This window comes from Pezoporus flaviventris, unplaced genomic scaffold (assembly GCF_033815535.1).
Source record: "Pezoporus flaviventris isolate CSIRO_AGI_PZ_B2104156 unplaced genomic scaffold, CSIRO_AGI_Pfla_v1 ptg000050l, whole genome shotgun sequence".
NCBI classification, from domain to species: domain Eukaryota; kingdom Metazoa; phylum Chordata; class Aves; order Psittaciformes; family Psittacidae; genus Pezoporus; species Pezoporus flaviventris.
The window spans coordinates 2974206-2989848 of NW_026892598.1; the positions used below are offsets into that span (position 1 = coordinate 2974206).

The following is a 15643-nucleotide window of genomic DNA, read 5'->3' on the forward strand; positions in this document are numbered from 1 at the left end:
ATTGTATAGCTGGGGTTCATATAACTGCCTACACAAAGTTCAGATTCTGTGTCTCTTCAGTTAAAATTGAGGGAGAAACATAAATTAAGGAAGGGTTAGAAACTGAAACTTTTAGAGAGTATCTTTGACAGGCTTTATTTTTATGAGGGAAATTATTTGGTGCAGCATTTTCAGATATAGGCACTTCTTAACCATCTTTTAAACAAGCTGCATGTCAACTTACATAAACCATAGCTGCACTGAACACTATCACAGGAAGCCAATGGCACAGTTTATCATTCTGTAATTATTATTTCAAAGGCTAAGATAGTAACAAGCATTTGGACAAACACAGCTTTTCAGTTTGAAGCAAACATTCAAACAAACATACTTTTGTAGCATTGAAAAAAAATTATCTTCTGCCAATAATGTCCACAGACCTCATTAAGTTAGAAAGTATTAATTTTAATATGCTGTTTAAAAAATATACTTCTGGTTTTACTTCATGCTCTTAACTGGAGTGTTTTCTGCATATATTCAAATGGATGAAAAATCAAGATGTTGAGTCCGTATTATTGGATTTCTTTTTTTTTAATTTATTTTTCTTTCTTATATTGAGGGTGTGAGGGGAGGTGGGAGTCTTCTTTTGCCTGGAAAATTCTGAGTTTTTCCACAATACCTTTTTGTTAAAGATTTTTTCTGGTTAGTCTTTTCTTGTGACAGCCTCAAAACTTCTGAAACGTGGGGAATTATAAAGCTGGCAATGTAAAACTTCATTCTAACTTCTTAATCTTAATGTCTTGATGGCCTGCTTTTTAAATGCCATTACTACTTCACCTTTTTCAACAAATTTAAAGCTCTGCTAACTGTCTGGCATCAGGCTTGTCAGAGTGCCAGCTACTTTGCCAGACTGTAGAGCCAAGATGCATGAAAATGTCAACAATTTCAGGCTCATTAGTTTTTGGCTTTCCTGGCCTTTCTGTAGTGACTGCAGTGGTGCATAAGCTAAATGATTTTTTTTTTATTTACTTCTATTAGTTACAGTGGAAACCACAGCCAACTTTAATGTAAACAGTTGAAAGAGTGTTCTCCTATTGATTTGTTAATTTATTTGCAAGGAAAGCTGCTTGCCAAGGTCTGCTTCCATATAAGAAGTTAGGAAAGTATACAGTGTGGATATTTTATTCTTCTTTGTATCTTTTCTATAGCATTGAAAGGTATTTGTTGTTTTTAATATGTCCAGGTTAGCCTTGTAAAGCTTCCATGAATATTCCAGGCAAAAAAAAATCTCCTTACCTGTTTGTCTTTTATTGGTTATGTAATTGGTAAGGCAAAATGGTTATTTGCCTTGGAAAACGGTCACATGAGAACACTGCACAACTCAGAGCCTGTAATAAAGGCAGCATGAAATATATTATTTTTTGTCTATATACCTTCAATGTGACAATATAGAAAACTCCTTGAGGATGTATACATTTAACATATAGCATTCATACAGATTCTGTACTAATCTACTAATTTTGTTGGGTAACCTGTTACCATCTATTTAAAGTCAAAGTTTAAAGGAAATGTCAAAATTAAATTAAAATACTTCTAATGCAATAGCCTGTTACTGTAGCATTAGAAACTTCTCTGTTAAAAGCCACCTCATCCTTAAGTGGTACTTCTCTAAATACAGCTATATCTTCAATAAATAATAATATCTCTTGTACTATTTTAGTGTTCAACACCACTGTGAAAAACATGGCAATGAATAGAAAGAAAGTTTGGAATGACACATAAACTCCCAAATACTTGAAAAGAAAGGCGGTTTTTTTTTTTCTTTACTAATTTTAGATATTTTTACAGAGATATGTTTTCTGGAGAAAAAAAAAAAGTAGGTTTTCTTATTTGCCTGATTTTTTGAGAAACACATGAGCTGATGTAGTTTTCAGAATGACAAGAATGTTGTCATCAATGACATCTCTGATTTTGTCATGAAATAAATGACTGCTTCCATCCCTTACCGCCGGAGAATCGTGTTTTGTCCAGTTTTAGTCTTAAATCTAGGAAGAATGACATCTTGTAATCTCTGTAAATAAGGCTTTTCAAATGTTTTGCTGCAGTTGTTGAAATCCAGACCAGCTGAGCTTTGACTGAAAATCATTGCTAACTGTTAGCTCTTTGGTGCTGTAAAAAAAATTAGTTGGTGATGAAAATCGTGTTTCCAGCGGCTGGGTCTCAACAATAAAAAACTCCAGGCTTGAAATCGGGACTGGCATAACAGCTTCTTTAAGACTTGCACTAAGGATAGATTTGATGCTTTTTGAGTTACATTTTGCTACTTTTTTTCCAGGAAGAGCTTAAGACGTAGTTCCTGAAATGTTTTGGGTTATTCTGAAAGTAAATGTTAAAATAGGGCCACATGTAGTCTGTGCTTGTTCCAAACACTTATTTTGCTGAAGTGTATTTTCTTGGGTTTTTTAGAGATGTGTGGCTCAACCATTTGTTTTTATTGTTCAGTAACAGTAAACCATGCACTCATGCTTAATGTGCTGGGGAAGACTGCAAGACCTGAGAGCTCCTTGTGCATGGCCTCACAGCTGTATTCTTTTGGGTAGTGGTTTGTGCCAGTAAACTGTACTCAGAACAAATGGGTCAGACCCAAGGTTTGTATTGTAGGGATCTAACAGTGATGAGCAATAGGTGCCTTGGGATCAGCGTAAATACAGGGTAACTCTTAAGTGATATTTGTTTTTCAGGGATTTTCTGAACCAAAAAGCATACCTTCATTCTTTACTAGTTCTTGAAAATTGATACTTTTTTTCCTGCTGTTTTTGTTCCCGTGATAATAAGATGTACAATGTAGCTATTAATGAAACAGATGCAAATGTGTTTCTTTTTGAACTTGGCTGATAATTGCTTGATACCTTTTATCAATTAACAGCCTTATTCTTTATTTGGATTTTCTGAAGTCTGTTGCTCTGGGCAGTGGTACAGGATTGTTTCACATTTGCAGAAGAGCAGTAATTTTCAAATTGATGGAGAAGTCTTGATTACAGATGATGGAAAATATAATTGGGGTGTTGATCAGGAGGTTTGTAAGCCATATTGCTGAGAGTTGAGTGGAAAATGGAATGAAGGGCAAGGGATATATCTTCTCACCATAGCAGACAGAAGCAGAACTGCTGAGAGCTGGTGCCAGGGGAATCTGAATGCTAGGAAACAGTGCTGTGATCTCTTAGCTGCTCAGTAGTAGTTCATGCCTTGTTGAGAGGCAGGGAGATAGATCTGTCTACTTGTTCTCCTTTCTGAACCTCTTTCTGTACCTCTTTAAAAGGCAGTTTACAGAGTAGTTCATGCATGTTGATGAATAACAGAAATAAGATTTTCCTGTTGTGTGTGATCTTATCTTTGGGCAGAATATCTTGTCTCTGTACCCCTTTTCAGAGGAGGTTAGCAGAATAATTAGTCTTGTGCTCTTTAAATGCTTCTAGGGCTGATAAAGTGGTTGAGGGGCTGGGGATGAGAAGGAGTATTTGTGTGATTTGTCCAGGAATGCAGGTTCACTAATCAGTAGATATCATCAGTTTTGGAAGTTAGGTTTTAATTAATATACATATATAATTAATCACCCTTTAAGTTATATATTTGAAATTGAAAATGCTCTAATAATTTTCGTTATGATTTGTATTAGATAATTCTCCATTCAAATGTATCTTTATACTCTGGGAATAAAGATATATTCCATTAAATTCAGTGACTGCACCATTTTCTTTTTTCTCACCAGGAAGCTGGTGCTATACAGGTTACTGAATGGAAAAGGAAGTGCTTTGTTGATTGTTCTTAATACCTATCCACATGTGTTTCTGATACTTGTTTTTAATTTATGTGGCTATTGACTCTTAATGAAGTTTGTAAGAATTTAATTTTAAATTTTTATGCCTTGTGGCCAGTGAGTTCCAAAGTCTTTTGGAAGAGGCTAGAAGAAAGAATGGAAGCTGGAACACAATGCAATCAGAATAATCTTCTATGCCTGATTTTTTCCTGGAAACACGATTGAACTATGTCTTGGAAATTTTGTTCGAGTGAAGAATGTTCAAAATAAGCCTAAAAGAAACTAGTTCTGATGGCTCCTTGAGTTCCTCTGCATTTCATGAGAGTTGTAGCACTTTTCGTGAAATATAGCTTTCCAAAACTTACTTTAAAGATAAATTGAAGAGTTGGTGGGCATGTAATTAGAGAACTGGGGCTAAAAATAAACTGCAGAGCTTCTATCACATTTTCTTCCTGGAAAGTTTTTATTTCTGGATTTATTAGTGGGAGTCAGTCTTCTGTAGGCTAGTTGATTTCAGTGGTTCTGAGGATAGTAGTAGACATCTTAAAAGTACAGTAATGCAAGCATGAGAGTTAAAACAACAAAATACTATGACCATAAATTTCATAATTAAATCTGAAGTTTGGCAAAGATAATATTTTGTTTCTTTTCTGTGTTCCGGGGTAACTAAGCATGAGACTAAAGGACTTCTAGCACTACAATGGTGACAAATTACTTACATACCCATCTTGTTGTGCCTTAAAATTGACCAGCAACATGGCTAACAAACTACCTGCTACTGAGAAAATAAGTCCAGCTTCTAATAATTGAAGCAGTGGTAAGGGTTGAATTGGCTCATCCCCTCCAATTTTAAAATAAGAGGGAGAACTCCAAGTAATTCCTTCATTTATTGTTTCAGTATTATAGCTCACAGCTTTCCTCTCAGTAGTTTAAAAGACTGTGTGAGTTTGTTAATAAAACAGATCAGCAGAGCTTGTGTATGTAAGGCAGCAGTGATGGTGTTCTAGTCTAAATCTGACTCATTAGGATCGGTGCATGGGTAAGTTTTCAGAAAGCTCAAGTCTTCTGGGTAGACGTAGCTAGAGTGAGCTTTAAGCCTGTCTTTAATGTGCAGTTCAGCTTGTGACCATGGCAGTTTGGCTCTTCTTGCAGGATCTATGCTTATCAGCAGCATTACAGTGAATACGAAATCCTCCTCATGGCTGCACTGGCCCTGGGTTTGTAGTGGATGACGTAACCCATTATTTCACTTCTGTTAAGTGCAAGAGAGAGTGGTTTTCAGTTAACAGGGCTGGCTTCTTATCTTCCTTGAAAGTTGTGGCAATGGCGTCAGATCACATTATGTGTAGCCATAAAGTGAGGGAAAGCTAATATGTAATATACTCAGCAAATTCTGTCTAGGATGGCAGTAAGGCCAGTCAATGACAGAAGACTGCCCCAAAGGAGCTGTAAGATTTTGCCCAGGGAAATGCACAAGTACATACAGACAAATTTCAGAGCTAAAATACAGAAAGTAAAAAATTACAGCTAGGTAATCTCAAGGCACTGCAACTGGCATTATACACATTCATTTTAAATTGTGCAGCATGACTGAGAATAGAAAAATGGCCGTACTAGAGCATATCAAAAGTTCCACAGGAAAGGGTAAGCATACACTGATATTTCTCTGCCTTTAGCTCAGGGGACTTCACATGCTGGCTTTGGCTTTTGTCGTGGTTTAAAACCAGGCAGAGGGCTCGTTCACTCACTCCCCCCCTTCTTTCCCTCCACCTACTTCTGGAGGGACAGAGAGGAGAATCAAAAGAATGCAACTCCCATGGGTTGAGATAAGAACAGTTTAGTAACTAAGGTATAACACAAATCACTACTGCTACCACTAATAATAACAATGATAAAGGAAATAACAAGCGAAGAGAATACATCACCTCACCACCAGCCAACCGATAACTTGCCCCCCCAGCCCAACCAAGCACTGACCCATATCTCCTCCAACCCTGCAGGCTCCCAGCCCTTCCGGCTAACTCCCAGTTACATCCTGGGCATGACGTGCTGTGGTATGGAATACCTCTTTGGTCAGTTTGGGTCAGGTGTCCTGTCTCTGCTTCCTCCCGGCTTCCCCTCCTCCCTGGCAGAGCATTAGGCTCACAAAGTCCTTGGCTAAACCAAAACATGCTTGTTATCAGCTCTGTTCCCGAGCTGAAAGTCAAAACACTGCACTGCACCAGCTACCAAGAAGGAGAAAAATGACTGCTACTGCTGAACCCAGGACAGCTTTGTACCTTCAGCAGTGGTCATTCCCTGTCTGATGGATTCTTATTTCACAAGTTTTCCCATTTTCCCTTGAAACCATATAAAGCTGTAAAGCTCTTTTATCCACAACACAGTCATCAGGGGGATCTGTGGGTCTTGACATGAGGAATTACTCCTTGTGTTTTATTTTTTGACCTGGGTTCTCCAACCTTTTTTGCACTCAAAGTGCAAACCAAAGGTTTATTTAGTGGCATAGTAATGTTCACTTAATATCTGATCTGCATTTTTGAGAACTGCCAGGCATTAAACTGCCATTTTCACAGAACTGCTTATCATAAGGTCTTACTCCTGAATGTCATGCCACATTAACCTCAGACTGGGGGGTTTTCTTGAGTCAGGATTGTTTCCTCCTAAGTGTATCACTTTATGTTTATCTGTGTTAATCCACTCATTCTTTTAAGGTCCTTCTGCAGCTGTAGTGCCCAAGGTGGAGGCTGCAAAATTTAATCTTAAAACCATTTTTAATTTGTGTTTGTCCTCTAACATAAAGCTAACAAAAATAAAATTTGTTCTTAATTTTTATAAAATATATGGGCTTATGCCTTTAAACTTCCAACACAGCTTTGTAAATCTCCCGAATATTGTTTTAATGCATGTGTGTAATGTTCTTGCATTAGTATAAAGCCTATATTAAACCATCAGTATAAATCAAGCATATGCTAAGTTTGTGGCTTTACTCCAGACTTCTTAGGTGGGTTTTGACCTTGAAACCCTGGGTGTTTTGACCTAAACAATAGAGGAATCTAATTTATTTGAAGCAGCCATTTCTCCTTGGGCAGGCATGTTTCTTTGAATATACAGTGCCTGGGGCCAGACACTGGCAATATGTATTGTAACATAAAAATGTTGCCACAAGTGACAGTAGTTTAAAAACATCAGCTTCCTTTTTAATAGTCCAAGCATTGTTTCTAGAACATCTGCTTGGCACACTTAACATCTTTATACCCTTCCCTAGAAACCTCTACAAATCCTGAGCATAAAATTGTGACATGCTTGTTCTTTGCTTACTCTGTGTTTAAATCCTCAAATTACCTGCCTTTAGTTCTCTAAATATGGGTGAAAGACTACCCTCATTTGCATTCCCCAAATGGTTTTTGTTTTTGGAAACCCTTTGGACATGTATCAGGGTAAAAGTCCTGAAACAAATGAGGTGCATATATTTGCAGGCAAATCATACAGAGGCTTGGAAAGAGTTTCAGAATTAGCTCACTACTTTCCAGGCTGCTGCATATTCACTTTCAGAGTATCTTTGCCCAGAAACTAGTAAATACACTAAACCTGACACCACAGTACAGCACAGTCCACTGTCCGCTTCTGCTGGGAGAATAGACTAAATGTTATTCTGAATCTGAGCAGCCTTAATTTAAATGCGAATAATGGAGAGAAAACTATGAGCAGTCTGTGCATGGCTGTCTTTTGCACATAGAACATTTTTTCATGAGCTTTTAAACTAGAAGTGCTGAAAGGTAAGAACCCACTGGATAGCTTTGAGTCTTAGTGAAATAGCAAACAGGTGAAAAATACTGCAAAAATTATCCTCCTTCAAACCCTAATCCCCCCTCCCCCCCCCCTTCCTTAATATTCCGAACAATACTATTCCTGCCTAGAGTGGATTGCTACTTTCATTCTAGAAATGGGAGAAAATGATGTTCATCATGAAGTAAGTTTTCTGGTGCTGCTCCTACTCTTCCGTTACATTAGATGTGTATGTAGGGCAAGACTAGCAGAATCTTAAAACGAAAAAGACGAAAAATCCTTTTGGGCCTATGTAGCCTTTCTCAGAGCAAAGGTGGTAAAGCAGAACTTCTCTTGTTCTGCAGTGCTTCCTATCCAACTGATGTAGGGTGGTAATGCGAGATTCATGTAGGAATATTTTTCTTGTTGGGGCACAGTAACCCCAAAGTGGAAGTACAGAAATAAGTTTTGTGGCCCCAGGATGGGGTTGTAAAAGTACATGTCCAACATAATTAGGTACCTATTTGGGTGCTTAAAGTTAAGTAATGTATGTACATATGTAAGTAATTAAGTTATATTGGAAAGTATTTTATTTGCCATGGTTTGTGCTCTACTCCTTACAAATCAAATTATAGGTAGATTTGATTCTGTAACCATTTGAAAATGCTTGCTTTCTGGATAATTTCCTTTTTTGGTTTGGGCTCGGTGTTGTTTTTGTTGTTGGTTTTTTTTTTTTTGTTTTTTTTTGTTTAACAAAGCTTAAAAAATTACCCATGAAAAATCCAAGCCAGTGTGGAAAACACAAAACGCATTTGCAAAAGGGAGACTTGAAAATAAGTAAGTTATGTCTAGCCAGCTTTGTTATAGTTAAACACCTTGAGGTCTGAAATCACCAGAAACTGTTTCTGTCTGCTTATAAAAGCTAGTGAACAATGCAGCTCTTTGGATTTCAGTCACCAGCTAACTGTTTTGGAACAGCTTTGTGTAGTAGATTTTCATGCCTTAATCTCTTGTCAGTAGAAAATACAGTAATGGGGAAAACTTTATCAACTTAACTTGCTAGTGAAACCAGCCATTTAATAACAGGGAGAATTTAAGGAATCACATTTAGTACAGAACTGTGTTTTGACTAAGTCTGATGGCCAAAAAGAGGATGAGCTTCTACTTAACAGTTCGGGCATGGGCAGAAAACAGTCTCTGGGGGCATTTGCTGCTTTCAGGTTGTTAACAAAACTATTAACAGAAACTTCTGTTTAAATTGGTTACATGTGAGAAAATTTTGGAAAAAAGGCAGTGGTAGTGCACTGGAAAACAACCCACCAGACCTGGAAGTGAGGTTGGTTTCAGTTTATTCACAGTGAAGGTCCCCAGAATAGCCCACCAGCTAGCGAAATTAATGAATACCTAATTTTAGGCTAAAGCCTGTCCATTAGTAAAGCAGAATGTGCCAGATTTCTGCAGGATTAGCAACAGGAAAATGCCAGCACTAGAAGGGCAAAGGAAAGGCAGACAGCAGGCTACTGGAACAGTGTAACAGAAGAGGTTAAGAGAAAAATTTCCATTTTGTCATTAAGGTAATTTCTTGGCCATAAGCCTTTTATTCTAAATATTTTAAAATACTTTTTTCAGTGCTTATTTTTAATTAGTACCAATTCCTGCTCTTGCATCAACACTGCTTTGAATTTAGAATGTTGCTGAGTAACCTTTAACTATATACGCTGTGGAGAAGGGAATAGCCTCAGTGTCTCAGTAGCCGGGGCTAGAAGCAGGGGGTTCAAATTAACATAACCTGTCAGCTGTTAAAGCGGAGCTTATCTATTATTGTCCTCTTATAATGCTGCCATTTACTGGTAAGTACTCATGTTTGACGAGGTAACAGTTGTACTGGCTTGGATTACTGTAACATTATTTAGTACATTTGGGTGGGTGTATGCTCTTGTGGATGAGCAAGCGCAGAGTCAGTCAGGCTCATCATGGACTTGATCTGAGACTGTCTTCAGAATTCACTTCTATGCTTACTGTCTGTTATGTGTGATCAACCTATAAACTGTTGCCAATAAAGATTATAAGGAGAATGCAGGTGAAGTTGTGCTCTGAATCCCTAGCATTCTGCTGAAAATTCTAAGTATTTTTTTTTCAAGCTGAGAGAAGTCTGTTTGCAGGAGTGGAGTGATTTTAGGTGGTAATAGCTTCATGTTAAAGAAATCCTTAGTTTTATTGAGTTGCTGAATAAAATATATGAGTAGCTGTAGTGACTGATATATATCAAGCAATATTTAAGTTAATTTCTCTAGATACAGTTCTTCTGCTAGTAATTTGAACAGCTACATGCAGTACAGCAAAAAATTTTAAATAATTTTTTCTTTTTTTTTCAGATTTAAATTAGAAGTTTCTGATAATTTTTTTTTTTTTTTTGTTTGTTTTGCTATATGTCTACTGCATACTTCAGAATAGATAGTATTATAAAAACTGAACACAGTCGTAGACTTGTAGACTCATAGAATAGTTAGGGTTGGAAAGGACCTTAAGATCATCAAGTTCCAACCCCCCTGCCATGGGCAGGAACACCTCACACTAAACCATGTCACCCAGGGCTCTGTCCAACCTGGCCTTGAACACTGCCAGGGATGGAACATTCACAACTTCCCTGAGCAACCCATTCCAGTGCCTTACCACCCTCACAGTAAAGAACTTCTTCCTTATATCCAACCTAAACTTCCTCTGTTTAAGTTTTAACCTGTTACCCCTTGTCCTATCACTAGAGTCTGTAATGAAGAGTCCCTCTCCAGCGTCCTTATAGGCCCCCTTCAGATGTTGGAAGGCTGCTATGAGGTCTCCACGCAGCCTTCTCTTCTCCAGGCTGAACAGCCCTAACTTTCTCAGCCTGTCTTCATATGGGAGGTGCTCCAGTCCCCTGATCATCCTCGTGGCTTTTCTCTGGACTTGTTCCAACAGTTCCATGTCCTTTTTATATTGAGGACACCAGAACTGTACACAATACTCCACGTGAGGTCTCATGAGAGCAGAGTAGAGGGGCATAAATAAATAAAATAAATAAATAAAGAATGATGAGGTTTCATATGTGTATACTTCTAAAATTTTCTATTTTAATTAATCTATTATAAATATTTCAATTATAAATGTTATATATTCTATTATATTTTTATCGAATTGTTGAAACACTAACTTGATATGAAAAGCAGTAGCAGACTTCTCTGGTTGGGGTATGGATACTAGCAAGTTGTTCCTCTTGAAGATGATGAAAGGATTTTTGGAGTGCTTTAATCCTAACCAGATCACAGGAGGGATCTGGACACTTTTCTCAAAACTCCATTTCAATGAAAATCTTGTTTCTTTATTTTTAGGAATAGAGGAGTTTCAAACAGAAAATTACATTGGTTTTAATACACTGTGTCATAAGGGGAAGTTCTTAGTGTGTCTCGTGGGATACAGTGTGTATTTGTGCAATGTATTTATCCCATCTGTCATAAATTGCTGATTGCTTTTATTGTTCTCTCACTTCCCTCTGTCATCTAGCCGTCCTCAGAAGGTGTGTTTATGCCCATTCCTGCCAATACATCCGCTGAAGATCTCTGCCTGCTTGTATATAATTCAGCATCCAGCAGAGGTGAGTAAGGCTGTGGTAATTGTTGGAGTTCAGCTAGAATCTCAATGGAGCAGAAGGTAGGCAAGAGGAAGCAGCTGTGCTGTTAGCAACATGTAGTGAATTTTCTTTTTAAACTAATGACTGAAATGCCAGCTCACCTATTGTATCTTTTATTCAGTTCATCTGAATTATTCTACCTTCTGAAATCATAACTTATTTCTGCAACTTCATGCATGCAAGACATCTTTTCTTAGCTGAATTGTCCTGCTAGGATCTGAAGTCTGCCTGCCTTGGTACAAGTTGCAAGAATTAATCTTGATATGGTGTCTTATTCAGGTCCTTAGAGTTGATCCATGGAATGTGTTTTGATTATAGCAGTGGTTTTTTATTGATATTATTAGTTGTCATAGTTTAAGCCCAGTCAGCCATGCAGCCGCTCGCTCACTCCCCCCACTTCCTCCCCCATGCTCCTGGAGAGATGGGGAGGAGAATCGAAAGAATGTAACTCCCACAGGTTGAGATAAGAACAGTCCAGTCACTAAGGTATACCACAAACCACTACTGCTACCACCAATAATAATAGTGATAAAGGAGATAACAAGGGGAGAGAATACAGACACTCACCACTCGCTGACCAATACCCAGCCTGACCCGAGCAGTGATCTCACCCTTCTGGGTAACTGCCCCCAGTTTATATACTGGGCATGACGTGCTGTGGTATGGAATACCTCTTTGGCTAGTTTGGGTCAGGTGTCCCGTCTCTACTTCCTCCGTGGCAGAGCATGAGACTCAGAAAGTCCTTGGTCAGAGTAAACATTACTGAGCAACAACTAAAACCACTGGTGGTATCAGTGTTGTTCTCAGGCTGAGTCTCAAAACCGTAGCACTGCACCAGCTACTAAGAAGGAGAAAAAATGACTGCTACTGCTGAACCCAGGACACTGGTTTGTTAAAAATATAAATTAAGCACTTCATCTTACTGATGGCCGTAGCTGTTTAGCCATTGAAAAATTATAGTTAAGCTTCAAAACTGTATGTTTTGGTTTCCCTAATACAAGAATTTATGTTCATGTTTTCTCGTTTGTTAATAATGGAGTATGGTAGTGGGTGAAAAGGGTTTTAGAAGTTGGACTGCATTTACACAGATCTGGATAGATGGCGGGTCTACAAATTAGACTGTGAAGTTCAGAAACCTTTATTCTGATCCAGCTGTTTACTTACAGTAGCTCAGTCAGCATGCAGAAGGTCTTTGCCTGAAGGAACTTAAAAAAAATGTAAAAGGGCAAGTTGGAGAAAAATGTTCTTTTGCAGAGAAATAGAACAGAAGCCATGATGTATGTGGTCCCTGAATGGGAAAGCTGTGATTTTTAGTTGGCTATTTCTAATAAGAATACTGTTTTGTGTTACTTTGTAATTCAGAGGTACTTAAATATATGCCTAAATCACTTGCTAGAAAAAAGGTTTAAGAGTGTGCCAGGGAACTGGTATTTAAACTGGCATTTGAGTTGTGTTGAATTTCTTGTTTATGGTGGAAGATATTAGAAAACGTTTTCAGATTTTTTTTTTAGGTTTCATGCACCATTCCTGTGTTCTTCTGAAAGGATATCTACACTTTTTATTAATCAGCAATCACAAAACCTTTCTGTTATAATGGAATGCCACTTTTCCACAAGTGTTTGTCTTAGGTGATCATAGATGATGTTTTTGACTCCAGAACAGCTGAGGCATACATGGCAAAAGATAGATTCCCTTTGCTGTAGCTGCTCATACTCAAAATACAATCAGTCTTGAAGGCAGATAAGCCTTCTAGACTGTATCTCATCCTTCAGTCTGCCATTTCATTACAGATAGACTCTTAAGAATCCATTTCAAAAGTATCTCATTAAACTAATCAGACAGGAAATGTCTTTCCTCTACCGCATATCAGTGCTGCCTGTCGTTCTCCATGTGTTTTGTTATTTACTGTCTTTGGAAGTCCACAGTGCAGTGAAGTAAGCCACCAGCTATGGTCAAATGGTGCTACCGAGACCTGTATTCAGCTGAGATATAGGAAATCACGAGCAATATTCTCTGTGCTATGATTAATGTGACAGTCTCTCCACATTCTTACTGTCCAGAGGCCATGCTGCCAGATAGACCTGTGCAGGTATCAGATACTGGGAAAGAGAGAGCAATCCCTCATTGCAGAGCAGTGGATGCCAGGTGAGGAATCCTGCCATCTAGCTTCCATTTTACATCCCAAACCCAATATCAGGAATAATGGAAGAGTGAAGAAGTTATTTGCTTAGCCTAATCTCTTTTTCTTCTTTGCATATAGTTATATATATAAAATGACAAGATTATTTTACTTTTCTCCTTCTCGTATGTACTGTTATGAACCTCATGTCAGGTCAGTGGTATAACTAGGTGTACAAACCCTTTACACGTTTGTCTTAGCTTTGCCTTTTATTGTCCCTGTAGTTATTGTCAGCAGAGTGTATGCTATTATGTGCTTTTCAAAACCTGAGTGATAGCTATAACTGAGGACTGAACCCTTAAAGCATAGCAGAGAGTATCTTTTTAGGTTGTTCTGCTTCCCTGCCTTCTTTCTATAAATGTAAGAACTGTCTGTGTTAAGCATCTGTGAAGAATACTTAGATTGTGTGTATTTAGTGAATTTATATATTGATCTAATGCAAGTAATTAGCTTTGAATTGCTCATTATAGTATACTTTATTGAACAGTAAGAATCAAATGTAAGGGGAAAAGTTTTGCTAATTGTCTTGACAATTCATAAATAAAAATGGAAGGAGTATATTTGCTGAATTTAATAAATATTGATATTAGTTAGAACTGCCTGGTTCGTTGCAGGTGGATAATGCTATGGTAACAACACGTACCACTAATTCTCAGAAAAGAAAAAAATAAAAAAGGCAAAAGTTGTATTGTGTCTGGCTGGGATGGAGTTAACTTTCCTCACAGCTGAACTCATCGTGCTGTGCTTTGTATTTGTGTCTGGAACACTGGAACACACCAGTATTTTGGCTATTGCCGAGTGGTGCTGTCAGAGCTTTCCCCCCAAACCCCTTCTCCAAAGTCCAGTGGGCTGAGAGTGGGCAAGAGACTAGGAAGGGACATAGCCAGAACAGCCAACCCAAGCTGTCCAAAGGGGTATTCTGTACCATATGATGCAATAAAAGCTGTGGGGAAGAAGGAGGAAGGGAGGGCAGCATTAATTATTATGGCATATGTTTTCTGGAGCAACTGCTGTGCGTGTTGAGTCCTTACTTCCCAGGAAGTGGCTGGACATTGCCTGCTGATGGAAAGTGGAGAATAAGGTCTCTTTGTTTTCTTTTGCATCACATATGGCCTTTGCTTTTCTTTATTAAACTGCCTTTATCTTGACCCGTGAGTTCATTTGCATGTTATTCCCTCCTCCTTTGCCATTGTGCTTAGGAGGGGCAGTGATAATATGGCTTGGTGGGCACCAGGAGGCCAACCAAGGTCAGCCCACAACATAGGTCCTCCAGTGATATTTTTATTTATGTACTTCAATGGCCAAATAATGAACAAACAAAGAATTGCCAATCACTGTTAGAACACTCAGAATAACAAAGGAGAGAGAAAGTGCTCCGGTAAATGGAAATAGCTGATATGGTAACAAACAGGTTATATATAGTCTAGTTAAATGCAAATGGCTTTAAATGAAGAAAATTATGAAGACATGAAACCTTTTTTTAATGTTAGTTTAACTTAGCTGTTCTTAAGCTTCTGTTCTCAAGCAGTTCCTTTTAGCTTCGAATTTTATGTTTATCTTCTTGTAAACACTGCTTGTTTTTTTAAGCTGGGAAATTCAGCTTTCCCTATTGGAAGAGAATGTATTTATTTGATATGAAAGGTAATTCTGAAGTAATGATATGACGTTGGAGGGAACAGTTGAATGACTTTCCTTGACTGATGATAGCTCTTTTGGTTTTGCTTACCAGAGACAAATAATTGATTTTCTTCCAGTTCCTTTATTGCAACTTTGCATGAAGAAGGGAGCCTTCTGACTAGTCAATTGAAGACTTATTTAAATAGGATGATAAAGACAAATAATACTCAACCACTCTTGGTGGCTTATTGCACTTTGCTGTGATAGAAGAAATCAATGGTAGTTTGAGGGATATTTTTCCCTCCTCTTGCTAACACTTGACTCCCCAGGTACTTTGATCTTCTGTCCCTAGGAGACATCATGATGCATCTGCTGTGCAAAGTGGTGGTGAATGTAGCAGGACAGCTTATTCCTTCAACTCCATGATGTTTCATTTATAGAGGAGCAGTACTTATATCAATATGTTTGTGGATCAGAAAAAGCAATATTAATAAAGGCTTCAGGCAACAGTGATAAAAGTCTTTGCAGAACTAATTTAACAGCAGTTTGTTAGCAAGACAATGTGAGAACCCCAGGCTGCTGCACATTGTACTTGTGGAAGGTAACAGCCACCCAGGGAGAA

The 15643-nt window shown here is 38.1% G+C and overlaps 1 protein-coding gene across 5 annotated transcripts in view; it reads left to right on the top strand.

Annotated features, from left to right (window-relative positions):
* DTWD2 (DTW domain containing 2) overlaps positions 1-15643 on the top strand; it is an 87939-nt gene that overhangs the window by 14009 nt on the left and 58287 nt on the right. For 4 of the 5 annotated variants that reach the window (XR_009746090.1, XR_009746091.1, XM_061468696.1 and 1 more), the window contains exon 2: positions 11099-11189. Coding sequence is in view for 3 of the 5 variants with exons in the window: in XM_061468696.1 (XP_061324680.1) it covers positions 11099-11189 (91 nt within the window). In the remaining 2 variants the exon portion in view is untranslated. Of the gene's footprint in view, positions 1-4003; positions 5030-11098; positions 11190-15643 lie in introns of those variants that run through there. The other variant, XM_061468694.1, reaches the window with a different exon arrangement.